Consider the following 19,586-nt stretch of genomic DNA (forward strand, 5'->3'; position numbering starts at 1 on the left):
CCATGCCAATGGACCTTATTTTGTACAGTAAACATTTATGGGGAACTGTGTCAAATGCTTTTGCAAAACCCAGATACACTACGTCTATGGGCCTTCCTTTGTCTAGATGGCAACTCATCTCCACATAGAAGGTTAATACATTGGTTTGGCAAGAACGATTCTTCATGAATCCATGCTGATTAATGCTTATGATACCGTTCTCATTACTAAAGTCTTGTATATAGTCCCTTATCATCCCCTCCAAGAGCTTGCATACTATTGATGTTAGGCTAACTGGTCTGTAATTCCCATGGCTGTATTTTGGGCCCTTTTTAAATATTAGTGCTACATCGGCTTTTCTCCAATCAGCTGGTACTGATGGCAATTACTTGACTGATAAAACTAATAAAGATAGAACCCGCGCCGTGGAGAAAAATAAAATTGTAAAATAAAATTGTAAATAACTATTGAATAAATACAAAATGAACATATATGTGTGCGTTTACACACACACACACACACACACAAACACACACACACACACACACATGTACATATGTAGTAGGGCTGCTGCTGTAGTGCAAGGTGAGTACCCCAAAAGACGTGACAACAGAAAATTTTATACTCAGCACTGCCCCTCTAAGTCATGAATATACATATACTCGCATCAAATATGTGTCATGTGACAACAGAAATAGCAAAGTGCCAATCAAGTGCAAAAAAAGTGTGAGGTATAGGGCTGGTGACACGTTTATGTAATCTTGGTGACTTCCTGTGCTCCCCTCCTGGGTCCCCAGGATCTACCTATCAAGTGGTGGAGGAGAGGAGATTCCATTCTCTGAGGCACAACCAACCCACATACCTGCTGGACAGGAGACACCATCTTGATATACACAGGCATATTTATCATCTTCATCTGGTGAGTGGGGACCCAGGAGGGGAGCACAGGAAGTCACCAAGATTACATCGTGTCACCAGCCCTATACCTCACACTTGATGAACTTTATTGATTGCACCTTAATTTGCACCTTTTTTGAACTTTATTGAATACATTTTTTTGCACTCTATTGGCACTTTGCTATACATGTTGTCACATGACACAGATTTGATACGAGTATATGTATATTCATGACTTAGAGGGGCAGTGCTGAGTATAAAATTTTCCTGTTGTCAATTACTTGAATGAGTTCCCTAAGTACCCTCGGGTGCAAGCCATCTGGTCCCGGTGACTTATTAATGTTAAGTTTCCCAAGTCTAATTTTAATTCTGTCCTCCGTTAACCATGGAGGCACTTCCTGTGATGTGTCATGAGGATAAACACTGCAGTTTTGGTTACTGAAGCCCCCTGATTCCCTTGTGAAGACTGAGGAGAAGAATAAATTCAATACGTTCGCCATCTCCCCATCCTTTGTAACCAGATGTCCTTCCTCATTCTTTATGGGGCCAATATGGTCTGTCCTCCCTTGTTTACAGTTTACATACTTAAAGAACTTCTTGGGATTCTCTTTGCTTTCCTCCGCTGTGTGTCTTTCGCGTTCTATCTTAGCTGCCCTAAATGCACCTTAAGGCTCCATGGAACGCTGAGGCAAAGTCCTCTGAACGATTTTCTTTCGACACCTTGAAACCGGCGTTTAAAACACCCATTTAGCAGCGTTTTACCGTGTTTGTGTCTAGAAGCGTTTAGTTAAGATAACATCATAAGACCCTCCCCAAGCTCAAAAAACAGTATTATTTAACTATTTCAGCCATTTTGTGAGACCAGAGTGAGTAGCAGTAGCTGAGAGCAGTGTACTTGTATTTAGCGTGTCACTTGCCTCAAGTTACGGATTGTCCACTTGCCATGTCACCTGCCACAAGTTGCGGATTGTCATTTGCCACGTCACCTGCCACAAGTTGCAGATTGTCTACTTGCCACTCCACCTGCCGCAAGTTGCAGATTGTCATTTGCCACGTCACCTGCCACAAGTTGTGGATTGTCCACTTGCCATGTCACCTGCCACAAGTTGTGGATTGTCATTTGTCACGTCACCTGCCACAAGTTGCTTGTTCAAATCTAACAACATATGGGTCAAATTCCAATTATACTTCGGATAACAGCAATGCTAGTGGTGTATTGGATTGGATCAAGGGCTCATTAGGGTTTATAGATGGTCTATGAATCATTGCAAGCAATTACGAGTTTTTAAAATATTTTTTCAATGGTTTTTCATCATTTGCCATCATTTTTGAGATTTTTAACGTAAAAAAAAAATAGGGCACCTTTAAAAAAAAAATTTTAGCCGCGTTTGGCATCTGAACTCATTTTTTTGCAAAGATAGGCTGTTAAACGCAACTGCCTAAAAACGGCTGTAAACGAAACTGTGTACATGGTCACTTAACATAACATTGCATGAGTTCAGGGGCAGTTGAAAAAAGTGTCCAACTGCCTCTGAATGTCCGTTTAACAGCAGCAGTGAACGTGGGGCCTAACATTTCTTGTTGCATTCTTAATAAAGTCTGAATGCTGCTGATAATCCCTCAACCTTGTATTTTGTGAAGGCCTTCTCCTTTGCTTTTATATGCATTTTTACATTGGAGTTAAGCCATCCAGGACATTTGTGCGCTCTTTTAAATGTATTACCCAATGAGATGCATTGGCTAATGCTCTTAATAAATTATCTTCTTCTATAACTATATACCTGCACCGGTCAATTCTTTTTACTAGCACTGGTCTCTATTAAATATGTACTATGTCCTCTGTGGAGTGTTTTATAAATCATATATTATGTGCACTTCTATACTTTGGTGCCTTCTTTAGTTTTGTTAATTGTTTTATTTTTTGTATGTTTTTGTTGTTTATGCTGGTACCACTTTTGTGTAACTATTCTGGGATGACTACTCTAACAAACAAAACAAAAACAGGGACTATGAAAATATTCTTTTATCCGGACATAAAAATCATTCTATCATTGTCAAATAAAAACAAAAAATCCAGAAAGAATATATTAAATTTTATACATCACTGAGCATGTCGACATACCATCAAAAAGACAGCAACTAATTGTTCTACAGTAGTATTCATGGTCCACTAAGTAACAACTGCATACAATTATAACTGTACAAAAACCATCTGCACAGCACAGTTCATATGTAAAATAAAATACATGGCCTGCATATAAAGCATCTTTCCACTCAGCATCACACCATTTGGAATCAGATAAAGAGTGACGGATATTGGATTAGGCATGTGATAGGCTCTGGAGAAATTAAGTTCTAATGATATTACAAACCTTATTTTAAATACATTGTGCTTCCTCTGTAACTCCATTGATTATACATTGAAAGGAAAGTGTTTTTCGAACAACAAACTTGGCATCCATCATAAATAACAGTAACAGCCATTCTGCCAACATCCTTGGTAACCATGGCAATGAAAGACAATTTTAAGCTTTCTCTAATGCAGTTATTGTGCATCAAAAGTTCAATGCCTCTGTAAAAGCGCTTCAAAGGCATTTTCTGCATTTGGTGTCTTCATTAACTGTACATACTCACAGGTAAGTGATCATGTACAGGGAAGGCATAGAGACATAAAGCTAAAAAAAAAAACTCACCCCTGTGCTGACAAGGGATAGCATGATCCTTTCATTTAAGGCTAAGGTCTCTCCTTGCTTCATCTTGATTCTCTTCTTATCTAGACATTTCATTGCGTACCTAAGAGTATACATAGAACAACACATGTAAATCAAATTAATGTGTAGTGCAAGCAAACCTTTAAATTCCAAACATAAATCTAGCAGCTCACCTAATGTTAGTAAAGTTTTTCACATTTGTACTAGGATATTTGCAGCAGGTCACAGGAAAAAACAGGATTTTTGACTTACTTTAAAAATGTTTTTTTTGAAGTACAGAACTAAGCTCAGTCTTAGATGATAAGAGTATGCACAAAGGTGAGGGTTCTGTATCCTGTACTTTACTCCAAGAACATAACTTAAAATGTCAAAAATCTTGTTTTCCCTACCATTATGCCAATGGAATTGGTATTGTCCAATAATTTAGCCATTTTGGGAAGATGTAACAATCACAATCAGACAACTGACTTTGGTAGACTTGAGCTAGAACCCTGCGGCTTGTCTTCTCCAGCTGACAGAATGACCCATTTCAATGTACAAAACTTCCCTCACCATACATCTCTTAAACACAGTACAGGCTTACATTTCTCTCCTCCAAAGGCTCAATGATGAATTAAATCCTATACATGCAAGAACTCACATCTACCTTGTACAACACCGTAGAAAATTCAGGGAGACGCGGAGGCCATAGCAATATTTCACAATTACTGATCCCTACAGAAAAGCAATAACCTGTGACCTCAGAAAATAAATACTATCCAATGCTTGTTCACAGATTTTTTATAAATCCAATCCCTTACTGCCTATTCCTAGGGAGTGACACCCCCTGCCTCATCTACCCACTCTACTTCCCTCATACTACTTTCTACTGCAAAATTGATACCTATATTTTTTCCCTATCCCCAAGCAAGTAGACCTTGATATTTCTATGGATCTGTAATTTATGTCTTGCAAAGTTAATGGTAGCTGTTAGGATTACACACTCCATTAACTTACTTTGATTGTTCAGTCTGCTAATGGCCCTTGTTGTGTATTTTTTGATATAGGTGTTAAAACCTTCCTATTTAAAGGTTCAAAAAAAGTTATTCTCAAATGGTTACTACTATTTGATTTGCTACTGAAATTGCTGTTAATGTACTGTGATCAGTCAGAGCTCATAACAGATGCTTTTCATGAGAAGCACTTAAAGAAATATTTTTTTTTAAAAATCCAGTTTTCTTGATCGTACAGATAAGATTCTGATCGTACAAGACACAGAGTCCTAAATGACTGGAACATCCAAAATTAATAAAAAAAAAAAAACGAGGGGTGGGAAAAACAGCAAACACTAACAAACCCACATTACCTAGGATCATGAACCCTAACTTAGCCTGGTACAACCTTTAGAAAACAGCCTGGTGCACTTTGTGTCCAAAGATGACATCAGAGGCCTGAAAATTCACCTGCTAAAATTTAGCAAACATGTGAACAGAAGACTAGGTGGCGGTCTTGAAAACCTGTGAAGCCGATGCCGGGAAGCCCAAGAGGCAGCTACCGATCTGCTGAACCTTAATGGGAAAAAGTGGAGCTTATCGCACAAAGAATAGGCTTGAGCTATGACCTTTCTTTGCGACAACCCAAGACAAAAATGGCAATTTGATTGTCCTGAAGAATGCATAGCTGAGAGGTAAACTCATACAGTACAGACAAAGTCCAAACAGTGAAGAGAAACCTCCTTAGGACTCTTGTGATCTGGACAAAAGGATGGGAGACAATATCATGGTTGAGGTGGAAAAAAAGGTGTGTGTGTGTTGGGGGGGGGGGGGGTGGAACTTTAAATGAGGTGTGTTGAGATGGAAAGAAGAGCCAACCTTATCCATGTGCTACACCAAGAATGGTTCCTTGCACAACAGGGTTTCTAGTTCTGACACTCGCCCAGTAGAGGCAATTGCAACAACAAAGACCACCTTGCATAAGCCAAGGGAATGTCCTTAATAGGCTCAAAGGAAGGCCTGATCAGGTTGAGATCCCATGGTGTAACCATAGAGCATCTGGGGGGGGTGGAGTCAAGTGAGCAACGCCCTGCAGAAAGGCATTTACCAAGGAGTGAGGCCAGAAGTTGCTGAAAGATTAGCCAAGGCCGAGCTTTCCATACCTGGCTGGGGAAAAGCCAGACGTGTAAGGTCTAGCATGGAACGTTTTTTGCTCACACAAAGTAAACTTCCCAGGTGCAATGGTAGACCTTGCAAGAAGTAGACTTCCTAGCATGGAGAGACATAATAATGACTGAATCTGTTAAAACCTCTATCCTGTAGGCCTTGAGCTTAACCAGCCAAGCTTTCAAAGCCAGCAACTAATAAGCAGGATAGAGGGTGGTCCTCCAGAAAGGTCTGGGTGGTCTGAAAGCAGCCACTGTGGTGTACGCCAGGAGCCTGAGTCACAGTACCACACTCTTCTGGGCTGATGTGGAGCCTTCAGGATCACTGGATTGTCCACCAACTTAATCCTGTGGAGCAGCTGAGAAAGGATCTTTACTGATCCCATGGAGTCACCTGTGCATCCAAGGTGAAGGCCTGTGGATTGCTGGACCTAGTGACAAACCTGTCCAGCATGTTGTTGAACCTGGATGCTAGAATGTCTATCTGGCCTCTCCTACCAGTGGCAAAAGGTCCTGGGTGTAGCCACTGACAGTTGATATCTGCCTGCCAATTTTTCACTCCTAAATTGTGCACAGTGGTCAGGGCCAGAACAGGTTGTTCCACCTTGTCAGAACCAGATCTACCTCTTCCTGAGCTGTGCGATTTCTGGTGCCACTTGGTGTTTAATATAGACTACAGCCATGGCATTGTGTGACTGTACCCTTGTCGAAAGCCCCCAAAGCTAGGGAGTCTAATGCTGAAAGGACAGGTAGTTCCCAGAGTTCGAGAATGTTAATGGAAAGTCTTGTTTAGGATTCCCTCTACAACCATTTTTCTTGGAGTGTTAAGGTCTCGGGGACTTCCCCCCCAGGGCAAGCATCTGTTGGGAGAATCTTTTAAAGCAAAGGTAGAAATGACTTGCCTGACTCCAGGGCCAGGTTGGAAATCCACCACAATAGTGAGAGCCTGGCTCTGGGAGATAGATGCATAGTGTGGTCTAGGGACTGATTCCACTTGTCCCATGCCAACGGGATACTAATCTGCATCGACCTGGAGTTACGTGGCCAATTCCAAGCAGAATGTCTCAACCCTAAGCATGTAGTTTAGGGACTTTAGGTCCAGGATGGGATGAATGCTGTTCTTGGCCTTTGGAACCGTAAAAAGTTTAGAACAGAAATCCTGAAAAAACATTCCTGCTTGGGAACAGGGACAATGACTCAATGCAGAGGCTGCTGTTGCACACCCTGCAGATCTCTCCATTTTTCACCTGCTTTTTGCAGGCAGAAGAACTGTTGGTCCCTTCCTGTTTATGTTACTTCCTGGATTCGGCTTCCCTGCGGTCTCAGACAGCCTAGCTGTCTTTCCAGTATCCAGGAGAGTTGTGGCTTCCATCTGCCGGCCACTTCAGAATATGCTACCATAGAATTACACCTCTGGATATCCCTGAGAGTCCTTGGGACTACGAGTACACAGGACCACCTACCATATTACTAACATGATGTGCTCCTACCCATCCACCCTTTTTTAAGTGTGTTTAACCCTTTTGGGAATATAAAGTTTTACTTCTGCACTTAGAGGCGCTTTTTTTTTTCTTTTCAGAAGAACACTCTCACCTCTGTTGACCTCCTTCAAGGAGACCAGATACTCACCAAATATGTTTTACACCAGCTCTGTCGAACAGTACTTAAGCCACAGGATTCTGTGCAACTGAATGGATAGGAGACCTACCCTAGACATCTATTGGAGTGTGTCCCCAAATACTGTAAGGCAGTAGGAAAGAGTTTCAAATGCTGCAGAGCAGAAGGGTCCATGGAGGATGGAGCCCAGATTCTGAGCCATACATCTAGACCAGACCCCTAAGGATTCACAAACTATCATGGCAGCAAAAGCAGGCTGTATGGTTGATCTGGAAGTGCAAAAGAATCCTTTAAAAGAGATTTGAGTGCCTTATTTGCCTGGTTTTTGGAAACTTGAATGTCCTTCACTGGGACCAGTATGGACTTATTAAGGCAGACGATGGTAGGATCTACTGAAGAAGCAGTCTAGTTTTTGCAAAGCTCATCCTTCTTCAGACATTGTAGATAAACCACTTCGGGAGAACATAAATCTTTTCAGGGTACATTCACTGACCATATAAGGCTTCCTCAACAATAGAGTGCACATGCAAGGCTTTAGGTTGTTTTAGGTTTAGGTTGTTTGGAGCCTTTTTGATTTCATACTAGTGACTAAATGGACACCCAAATTTAAACAGGTGTGCACCTCATCCACCAAGATAGAAATGGTGCCCCTGAGCGGGGGAAATCAGTCGCAGATGTAGCCGCTTTCTGCGTAACATCCACAGTCTCAAAAGATTTTATTTTCTATCTCTTTCCCATCCTCTACCTTCTACTTCTAAGAAAGGGGTGCTAGCCGTGACAGATTCAGAGACTGACCTAGGGGAAGAATTGCCATTTTAGGCCCCTGTGACCCAACATCTCTCACAAAACATGGACTCATCCATAAAAGTAGAAAACTCCTGCCTGCTCAAGCAGGAGGAATGGGGGACACCCAAGGGAGCTAAGGAGGTTTCCTGGTGAGGGGCAGATGCAGAACACATTGACCAAAAGAGTGCATGGAAACCCCTTCAGCCCATTCCCCTTCCCTTGTGATCTGCCATGGCAGTGAAGAGGACCCAAAGGGTTACTCAGAAATTTGCTGAAAGGATTAGCAGACGCATGGTCTTTAAAGAGAGCAGGAAGCCCAGGAATTGTAGGAGTCTTTTGTTCAAGATGACACCTGAGGATGCTGCCAACTGACAGCAGCACTGGATCGAGCAAGCCAAGGACTCAACAGCCGCAAAGAAGGCCACTCCCTGGGCTGCAACACACCGCTGTAAGTGCCACAGTCTGGTTTCGCGGCTACCTCTTTAGAAGTCTGCATGCAGGTGGCTTCTCTGTATGCATGCTGCAGTAGGGGTGGACAGAAGTGGCAAGCAGAGGAAATCCTAGGTGGTTTTAAAGGGCTAGGTCCAACTAACCAATCCTGACAGCAGCCATCAAAACAAGGGAGGCGTAGCGTCCCTGCTTCACTCACTTCAGCAGGGCATACCCGCTAAAGGTCTTCAGACCAATGAAGAGTGGCACTACCCAGGACCAGTATGCTAACGTCAAAAATAGCACAATGAGCTAAAAAGGAGCACCAACTGCAGGAACCAGGGCTTGAAGTGAATTTACAGGCTGGCCCAGTGTCTTCCATCACCAGCGGGGTATTCAGTAGAAAGACATCAATCACCTAAGGACACATGCAAAAAACTGTGAATTGCTGGTAATGGGAAACATTACATGTGGGTCCTTACAGCTCTGCTTTGCCAATGTCCAGTCACTGAAGGTAGCAGCGTATAATTCAGTTGTCCAAGACTCTGCCTGTGTCCTGTACTGTATAATCAAGAAATACATTTTAATACAGGTTATCAGCACCTCATGTTCCTTGGTGGCTATGCTGTTTCTACCTGTTCTCTATGGACAATCAATTTGCTGTGGAGACACTTGTTTGCTGTTAGCACTTTATGGAGCTATGGGCACTACTGCATTGAACTTTATATTTATAAAGATCGAGCGTGTGCTTTTACCGTTTGTTGTTCATTCACAGTACTGTACCTATTACCAAACAGCAGAAAGTCACTTTGGGAATTTTGGGTATTCTCAAAGGCAAACTGGACAGTGCCACGCATGGGTGCACACTCAAAGAGGAAGCTGTGAACCTAAACGGCAGGCCACGGTATGGCTCTGCATGGAAATTCCTTGGGGAGATTTCAGTATACTTTAAGTGGCCGCAGACATTCCGAAGAGGTTGAAAGCAAAGTTACAAACTGTCAGAGCAAAATCTCGCAAAGGCCCGGTAGAGAGTTCTACACTCCTTAAAAGGTTGACTTGGCCAAATTCACAAGTAACTTCTATGGAAAGTGGAGGGGGTTAGCAAGGAGAGGGTTATCAACCTAACAGTGAGGGTAAAAACAATGAGCAGCAGAGGCTCTGTAACTTGATCGGTTGACTAGTTCCACCAATAGTGGGTGGTCAGGCAGCTCTGGAACAGGAGATTGGTCGATTTATCTCATGTCTATAAATACCCTTTGGAAAACCAAAATAAATGAAGATTCCTACAAAAGTAGTTTTCCCATTTTTTTTTTTTAATCTCTCTTCACTTTACCACCAGAGAGACATTATTCAGCTTAAGGGCAGGTAATCCTCAAATCCTAACTTTCTGCACAACCCCAACTCTCACACCTACACTTGGTTTAATGCCCTCTTTCAAATGCTTCGACAGTTTGATTTTAAATTATTATGTATTTTGCATGATCCCTAGTGTACAGCACTAAGGTCTCTAAAAGGTATACCCAAGCTGCAAGGTTTCTCATTGCTGGGAGTAGCTACAGAATTATAGGGGTGAAACAGCCCACGTAGAAACTATTTTAAAACATTCCATCAGGTGCAGTGGAATGCCCATTTTCACTATCTGCAGAACAGAAGCAGGTAATGTTCGGCAACAATGTTAGCGAAAACCACAGCAATTGATGAAACGGAGATTACACTCGTATTATAAATCTAAAGTTACACTTTAAGGATCACATATACTAAAATGTTCTTAAAATGTTAAGTCAATCAAAAATCTTTGAGTTAGCTATATGATTTTTAAGAATTAGTTCACAGTCACAGACTGAAAAAAAGTTAAAAGTGTAAAGAAAGGAAGGTATGTGCATTGACATCTTAAGACTCACATTTTACCAGTGTCTGCTTTCCGACACCCATAAACTTCACCAAATCCACCTCGTCCAATAATTCGATGAACACTAAAATCATTCATGGTCAACTGTAATTTAGATGAAAAAGTAATCAAATTAATAAAAACAAATGTCTGAAAATGATAAAACACAGCCACATATGCAGGCCCGCATTCTTATGGAGAACTACTTTTAAACTACAGTATATCAAACATTTTATAATTCATTAATACAACTGTGACTACTGTGTTATTCAATTTTTAAAATTTTTTTTTAATAGATTTTTTTAATCCCTGAAAAAATAAATTCTCCAAATTCATTGAGAGACGCAGCCAGATTCACTACGCTTGTAGGAGCCCACTGGCAACTGAAGGATGCTAGTTGCTTTTAAAAGCATTGTACACCATCAATTGTTTTGCTGTTTTAACTAGGTATTAGTGTAGCTATATTCCCTGTGTCGTTCGTTTGTCTTATCTTATAATGATGGACTTGAATGTTGTGGCCGCAATTTGTAGTGTTATGGCTAATCAATTCCTCTATGTCTATGTATTACTTTACCTAGCTTGTTCCTATTCTCTAAAAGGACAGGCAGCTTCTTGTTATGGGTCACATAGCGTCCAATGCATGTCTTACCATTTGTGTTGCATCACAAATGTGGGAGTGCTAATGTGATGAATCAGTGAGCGCTCTGTTAAAGTGGTTCTAAAGGCTAACAGTGTTAAAAAACCACCCCACCGTTTCCCTCCATTCTTGAACACTTACCTAATTCCTGCCAACAATCCAGCACTGTTCCAGCTGCAGACCTTCTCTGTTCACTTTCTCTTCTCAAAGAAGACTCGGGCAGCAGCGGGAGCCATTGTCTCTCAGTCAAATCCTGTGAGGAGTGAGCAGGGGGCGTGCCAAGCCACACTGTGTGTGTCTATGGACACATACAAAGGGCTCGCGGGTGTACTTGCACAGGTGCCTGCACAACACACAGCACCGGCAGGGGACTCCAGGAAAAGGGGTAAGGGAAATACGCAATATCGTTGCCCACAGCAGGTAACTCTATACAGTATCTCACAAAAGTGAGTACACCCCTCACATTTTTGTGAATATGTTATTATATCTTTTCATGTGACAACACTGAAGAAATGGCACTTTGCTACAATGTAAAGTAGTGAGTATGCAGCTTGTATAACTAAACACACAGTCATTAATGTCTAAACTGCTGGCAACAAAAATGAGTACACCCCTAAGTGAAAATGCCCAAATTGGGCCCAGTTAGCCATTTTCTCTCCCCAGTGTCATGTGACTCGTTAGTGTTACAAGGTCTCAGGTTTGAATGGGGAGCAGGTGTGTTAAATTTGGTGTGATCACTCTCACTCTCTCATACTGGTCACTGGAAGTTCAACATGACACCTCATTGCAGAGAACTCTGAGGATCTCAAAAAAAGAATTGTTGCTCTACATAAAGATGGCCTGGGCTATAAGAAGATTGCCTAGACCCTGAAACTGAGCTACAGCACAGTGGCCAGGACCATCCCACTTCAATTCAACTGCTCCATCACCTCACTGGGACACTCCCTTCCCTTGATACAATATAGTTTTGGTATTCTCATCTTCTGTACTTCATTCCAGCCCACTGACTTGTTAAATTCCCCCCAGTCGCCGTGGGAGGCTCTATTGGTTGCGTCTTGTGCCTTAGTAACACCGGGACTTGGGTAAGCAGCCCTATCTCTTTATTACCTCTCTCCCCCTTCTTCACTCAATTGTATAACGTTTTCCAATGCTGTATATATTTCTGATGATGTCATCATTGAACCTGTGTCTATTTACAGATGTATTTCCTGATGAAGCGGTTTACCCCGCAAAACTAGTCGAAGTACTATGTATGACCAAGTCCCTTTTGTTTTAAAATTTATTGTTATGTACTTTGTATTTATACATTTTTCGTAATTTTTATGATTGTCTTTATATTCTATTTTGTATTTCCACACTGTACCAAGGTAGTCCACTTGCTCCTTTGCCCCTGGTGAACCCTATTTGGGGAACAGGTTCCCAAACCCCTATTACCACACAGCCATTAATGTCTAAACCGCTGGCAACAAAAGTGAGTACACCCCTAAGTGAAAATGTCCAAATTGGGCCCAAAGTGTCAATATTTTGTGTGGCCCCCATTATTTTCCAGAGCTTCACAGGTTGTCACTGGAGTCCTCTTCCACTCCTCCTTGACAACATCACGGAGCTGGTGGATGTTGGAGACCTTGCGCTCCTCCACCTTCCGTTTGAGGATGCCCAACAGATGCTCAATAGGGTTTAGGTTTGGAGACATGCTTGGCCAGTCCGTCACCTTTACCCTCAGCTTCTTTAGCAAGGAAGTGGTTGTCTTGGAGGTGTGTTTGGGGTCATTATGTTGAAATACTGCCCTGCGGCCCAGTCCCCGAAGGGAGGGGATCATGCTCTGCTTCAATATGTCTCAGTACATGTTGGCATTCATATTTCCCTCAATGAACTGTAGATCCCCAGTGTCTGAAGCACTCATGCAGCCCCAGACCATGACACTCCCACCACCATGCTTGACTGTAGGCAAGACACACTTATCTTTGTACTCCTCACCTGGTTGCCGACACACACGCTTGACACCATCTGAGCCAAATACGTTTATCTTGGTCTCATCAGACCACAGGACATGGTTCCAGTAATACATGTCCTTAGTCTGCTTGTCTTCAGCAAAATATTTGTTGGCTTTCTTGTGCATCATCTTTAGAAGAGGCTTCCTTCTGGGATGACAGCCATATAGACCAATTTGATGCAGTGTGTGGCGTATGGTCTGAGCACTGACAGGCTGAACCCTTCAACCTCTGCAGCAATGCTGGCAGCACTCATACGTTCATTTCCCAAAGACAACCTCTGGATATGACACTGAGCACGTACACTCTCGACTTCTTTGGTCGACCATGGCGAGGCCTGTTGTGAGTGGAACCCGTCCTGTTTAAACGCTGTATGGTCCTGGCCACTGTGCTGCAGCTCAGTTTCGGGGTCTTGGCAATCTTCTTATAGCCTAGGACATCTTTATGTAGAGCAACAATTCTTTTTTCATATCGTTAGAGCTCTTTGCAATGAGGTGTCATGTTGAACTTCCAGTGACCAGTAAGAGAGAGTGAGAGCGATGACACTAAATTTAACACACCTGCTCCTCATTCAAACCGGAGATCTTGTAACATTAACGAGTCACATGACACTGGGGAGGGAAAATGGCTAACTGGGCCCAATTTGGGCATATTCAATTAGGGGTGTATTCACTTTTGTTGCCAGCGGTTTAGACATTAATGGCTGTGTGTTGAGTTATTTTAAAGGGGATAGCAAATGTACACTGTTATACAAGCTGTACACTCACTACTTTACATTGTAGCAAAGTGTAATTTCTTCTGTTGTCACATGAAAAGATATAATAAAATATTTACAAAAATGTGAGGGGTGTACTCACTTTTGTGAGATACTGTACCGCTTCTTAAATTTTTCATAAAAAAATATTATATATACACATACATATAGTATATATATATATATACTGTAAATACGATGCTGTACGCATCCCCTGATGAAGTCACGTGTGGTGTGACGTCACGCGTAGGGACGGGACAGGCTGTCTATGCTGATAGAGGTATACGAGCTCGCCGCTCGTTGGAGCAAGTCACGTTTTCATTGTTTTTTGTGTGTGTGTACCCTAATTTTACTTAATAAAAGCGGCTGTTTAGCAAAACTTTATTACACTTTTACTTATTACACTATTGGGATCCTCCTTTTTTTATTTCCACACTCCCCCCTATAAACATCTGAGGGAACCATGCCCCGGGACTAGGATCATGAGGACAGCACTGGAACTACTAGGACGATACCCCTAAGTTTGGTCATATGCGCTTGCCCTATTACCCTAAGGTAAGGGGCCATTACCCACCTGTGTGTTTGAACACGAAGATGTGCACTATATGATTTATCTGAGCACTACACTGCAACTGATGCATGTTAGGATGTTGCCGTCACATTATAAAAGAAGGATTTTATGTTGAAGCACCTTGATTGTTTGGACATTTGGACGCTATATATGTTTTGGCTGCACTGCTGCACACTGTCACTTTATGTGTTGCATATTTGTTACACAGTGTAAATTCACCTTTTTATTGCGGTATGCACTTTATTAACAGGTGACACTTTCACATTGCTGTTACTTATTTTTATGAATACAGTGAGATTTATTTTGTTACTATTGATGATTACCTTTCACTATTATGATTTGTTGCCATGTGAGTATATAGCCCTACAGGGCTGATGCCATTAATCACCACAGTGGAATAATTTCTGGCGTACATTACAATGCACGTCAAAAAATACAAAAATAATTTTTAGTTATTTTACTCAGGATTAGCGCAGCACCACCTACCTATACCACTCTAAGGGATCATTTACACTTGCATCGGCTTCAACACACATGAACGGCTAGTTTACACTTGCTTCAAAACAAGGCTTCACACAGGCTTTGTTAAAGCTCTCTGAATGCTGTCACTAAATAAAATGGATAGCTTACAGTCCTGTTTACATTTGCTTTTGCTTCGGCTTCGCTTCAAAAATTATACACCATGTAGCTTCAGTGGTGCTTCAAAGCGTCTTCAAAGCCTCCATAGAAGTCTATGGCAAAGCTCGCTTGAAGCCCCACTGAAGCCCCACCGAAGCCTCACTGAAGCTCCACCGAAGTCCCACCGAAGCCTAATCAAAGCCTTATCGAAGCACCAAGCAAAAGCAGGTGTAAACCCGACTGTAAGCCAACCATTTTATTTAGTGACAGAGGCTTTGACTGGCATTCAGTGAGCTTTAACAAAGCGTGTCCGAAGCCATGTTTTGAAGCAAGTGTAAACTAGCCCTATAGGAGGTTTATGAATAGTCCCAGCACCTGCAAGCAACAACGCAGGGGTCTTCCAATGATGTACACAAAGTAGACTCAAATGATCGTAAACGGGAGGGGCACCAGAGAAAGACCTTTGCCTGCCTGGTATCCAAAACCAAGCCCAGAAACTCCAGATACCAAATCAGGGAAAGAGCAAACTTCCTGAGATTAAGAAGCTACCCAAAGCACTCTAGCAAATACAGATTTATACAAAACAAGTCTCCAGCTCTTTAGACAATTTTGCCTTAAGTCTCAGATAACCAAGGTATCTCACCACCAAGATACCTTACGATTTTAGGAGCCAGGACTAGACCCTTAACTAGGGTAAACATATGCAGAGTGAACCTCAGGCCAAATGAAGGGCAAAACAATTTTAATGTTCCTCCCCTACCACAAAGTGTAAATAATGTTGAAGCTTAGAGAAGACCAGAACATAGAGGTATGCGTCCCAGATAATGATGGACATTGAGAATTCCCTGTGATGGAGAGACACTACAACCCAGTGAATCGACTCCATGCAAAAATATATAAGTCTTCTACTTTGGGCTGTAATTTGAATAAAAATCTATGAATTTCTCAGCTGGGGGAACTATAAAAATGACTTCCTTGAACAAAAGTCTAAAGTCCCCCGAAAGCCAGATGCAGTCCCTACAATCTAAAAGGAGTCAGACAAATGTTGAAAGGCAAAGAATCATTCCAGTAGTATGGACTGAAATTCTATTTTGTAGCTCATGGCTACCACCTCACAAATCCAATATCAGATACATGTGCAATACAGAAATCAGCATGCAGTCTCAGACAGACCCATACCTTACAAGAGCCAAGCAGGGATGAAGCTTCATCTGCAACAGACCTGTCCACTGTCTTGGTAGGCTTACCTTGCCAGCAAAAATAGAGCAGGGGGAAAAAAGACCCCCCTGAGAAAGGAAGTCACTGGCGGACCAAGGTGCTTATCAAGGGAACTTTATTATTGCACAATTAATGAAAATAAGAATACAAAAACTAGGTACCCACCACCAACACATAGACTAATAATAATAAAACAACGTGTCTATATAAAAGTCGCTGCATCACATATACATCAGGCACACACACCCCATATACACCCAAGTGAATAGGCGGTTAGATGACTAGCACCATCACTAAACGTGCATATCCTATCACTACTGATGAAATATGAGTGGTGTATACGCGCAACGGAACAGAAAATTAAAAAGGTGGAGAAAATGGAAAGAAAAAAAAAATGGAAACAATGGAAGAAATCGCATAAAGGACTGCTGCCTCCACAGATGTGATTTCCACCAAGGTGGAAAAAACAGAAGGTAAGTGAAGGGTTAGTGTGTGGGTGTGGCGCTATCCTAATTCATAAAAATACTTGGTAAATCCTGTGTAGCCAAATCCCATATGAAAAGTCGCATATAAAGTATAGACCAAAATTGCAAATAAAAAATTCAACGAAAATAAAACCAAACATAAAACAGCAAAGTGACCCCCTTTGGAGTGTGTAGGTGTAACATTAAGAAAAAAGTGGAGAAAATGGAAAAAAATGTGGAAACAATGGAAAAAAAAAATCGCATAAAGGACTGCTGCCTCCACAAATGTGATTTCCACCAAGGTGGAAAAAACAGAAGGTAAGTGAAGGGTTAGTGTGTGGGTGTGGCGCTGTCCTAATTCATAGAAATACTTGGTAAATCGTGTGTAGCCAAATCCCATATGTAAAGTCGCATATAAAGTTCAACGAAAATAAAACCAAACATAAAACAGCAAAGTGACCCCCTTGAAGTGTGTAGGTGTAACGTTGTCCTAGTTTAAAAAATACTTTGTAAGTCGTGTGTAGCCAAATCCCACATGTAAAATCACATGTAAATTATAAACAAATTATAAACAAAATCGCATATTGCAAATATAACGGCTAGGTTGGCCCCCTTTGAATTGGGGGAGGGGGAAGGGGAACAGGGGATGAAATAAAAAAATGACTTTAGCCAAAACTATTCCATCCGCATAAAAACCCCATATAGTGATTGATTTAAATGTCTTTGACAAACATAACATTGCTGAATAATTACATAGGTTAAATCGTGACTAGTGCTCAGTGCAACTTAAGTGAAAAACTTGACATCTTTGTAAAACAAGGCAGGTATTTGTATTAATCTTGGTGACCAGGTGCTCGTGTCTTGTGATCATGCGGACACTCACCATCTTCTTTAACCCCTGCGGGGGTAATGCGCAGTCACAGTGTATGCCAATGTGCGGCAATCCACAGGCTGTTTCTGGGTCACGGTGACGTTTTAGGCATAAGAGAAGAAAGAGGAGATTCCATAGCGTAAAACCATAAAACACTCTTTATTGAACGCAGATGACAGAACGGTACTCACATTTAAGCAGTTTATAATAGGCAACAAAATGAAATCAAAACAGGAGAGCGTCAGATTTAGGTTGGTGATCCTCTGGGAGATGATGCAAAAGCGTCAAAATAGGCCACGCCCTACGCGTTTCGTCATAGGGACGTCACGCTCCAGTTGACGTCCCTATGACGAAACGCGTAGGGCGTGGCCTATTTTGACGCTTTTGCATCATCTCCCAGAGGATCACCAACCTAAATCTGACGCTCTCCTGTTTTGATGACATTTGGTTGCCTATTATAAACTGCTTAAATGTGAGTACCATTCTGTCATCTGCGTTCAATAAAGAGTGTTTTATGGTTTTACGCTATGGAATCTCCTCTTTCTTCTCTTATGCCTAAAACGTCACCGTGACCCAGAAACAGCCTGTGGATTGCCGCACAGTGGTATACACTGTGACTGCGCATTACCCCCGCAGGGGTTAAAGAAGCTGCCTAAAACGTCACCGTGACCCAGAAACAGCCTGTGGATTGCCGCACAGTGGCATACACTGTGACTGCGCATTACCCCCGCAGGGGTTAAAGAAGCTGGTGAGTGTCCGCATGATCACAAGACACGAGCACCTGGTCACCAAGATTAATACAAATACCTGCCTTGTTTTACAAAGATGTCAAGTTTTTCACTTAAGTTGCACTGAGCACTAGTCACGATTTAACCTATGTAATTATTCAGCAATGTTATGTTTGTCAAAGACTTTTAAATCAATCACTATATGGGGTTTTTATGCGGATGGAATAGTTTTGGCTAAAGTCATTTTTTTATTTCATCCCCTGTTCCCCTTCCCCCAATTCAAAGGGGGCCAACCTAGCCGTTAAATTTGCTATATGCGATTTTGTTTATATTTTGTTTATAATTTACATGCGATTTTACATGTGGGATTTGGCTACACACGACTTACAAAGTATTTTTTAAACTAGGACAACGTTACACCTACACACTTCAAGGGGGTCACTTTGCTGTTTTATGTTTGGTTTTATTTTCGTTGAACTTTATATGCGACTTTACATATGGGATTTGGCTACACACGATTTACCAAGTATTTCTATGAATTAGGACAGCGTCACACCCACACACTAACCCTTCACTATCCTATCACTATTAACCATCAAGCCCCCATCTGGGGGATAAGGAGGTAATTTATTGGGAATTCACACACTTGAAAAGTGCACCCTATAAAGAGCGATGCCACTGGGTTAACTTAGTTGACTCGTATTCCACTGGTGATAAACACTGTATAGAGGGTGGCATAAAGCCACAAGTAGTCAGTATTTCGTTCAGGTTTTCAGCTTCAGGCCAAGCCGTATAAGCAAGGGTAACCTTGCCAGCAGTGTTTTGGAGCTGATGTAGTAGAAGATATAGCAAACATGCCACCAAAAACAGGTGAAGAAAGGACCTGTTTTGCTCTTAGGCTCCTTATCCTTTCTGTCTGGCACAAAAAGGTGTTTTAAAAAAATTGTGGGATTTTGGATGATCTTGTGAGGGCAGATCTGTTAAGGCCTTGCTATGGGCATGATACAGTGAGCAGCATTTTGAGCCATAGGACCCTGTGGAATATACCAAAGATACAGATGAGCAGGATACCAAAAATCCTGTAGCAAGAGCCATGTCACAAAGGCATTTAAGATCTGGAACCATCTCATCCAAAACATTTAGGAGGGGGCAGTACCTGTTTCTTCGCTGGGTCCTGGAACAATTGCCTCATCCATACTGTAATCTGTGCAATCAGCAGCAAGGCCAACATCTGATGGAATAAGGATCCAGCAATCGAAAACGTAGACCTTTCTATGAATTCTAACTTTC

The 19,586-nt window shown here is 41.8% G+C and overlaps 1 protein-coding gene across 2 annotated transcripts in view; it reads right to left on the minus strand.

Annotated features, from left to right (window-relative positions):
* GRK3 (G protein-coupled receptor kinase 3) overlaps positions 1-19,586 on the minus strand; it is a 452,072-nt gene that overhangs the window by 102,334 nt on the left and 330,152 nt on the right. For both annotated transcript variants that reach the window (XM_073629456.1, XM_073629466.1), the window contains exons 8-9: positions 10,458-10,549; positions 3,570-3,669 (exon numbers count right to left, since the gene is read on the minus strand). In XM_073629456.1, the coding sequence (XP_073485557.1) occupies positions 3,570-3,669; positions 10,458-10,549 (192 nt within the window). The remainder of the gene's footprint in view (positions 1-3,569; positions 3,670-10,457; positions 10,550-19,586) is intronic.

The sequence above is a fragment of the Aquarana catesbeiana genome, linkage group LG01 (genome assembly GCF_042186555.1).
Source record: "Aquarana catesbeiana isolate 2022-GZ linkage group LG01, ASM4218655v1, whole genome shotgun sequence".
NCBI lineage: Eukaryota > Metazoa > Chordata > Amphibia > Anura > Ranidae > Aquarana > Aquarana catesbeiana.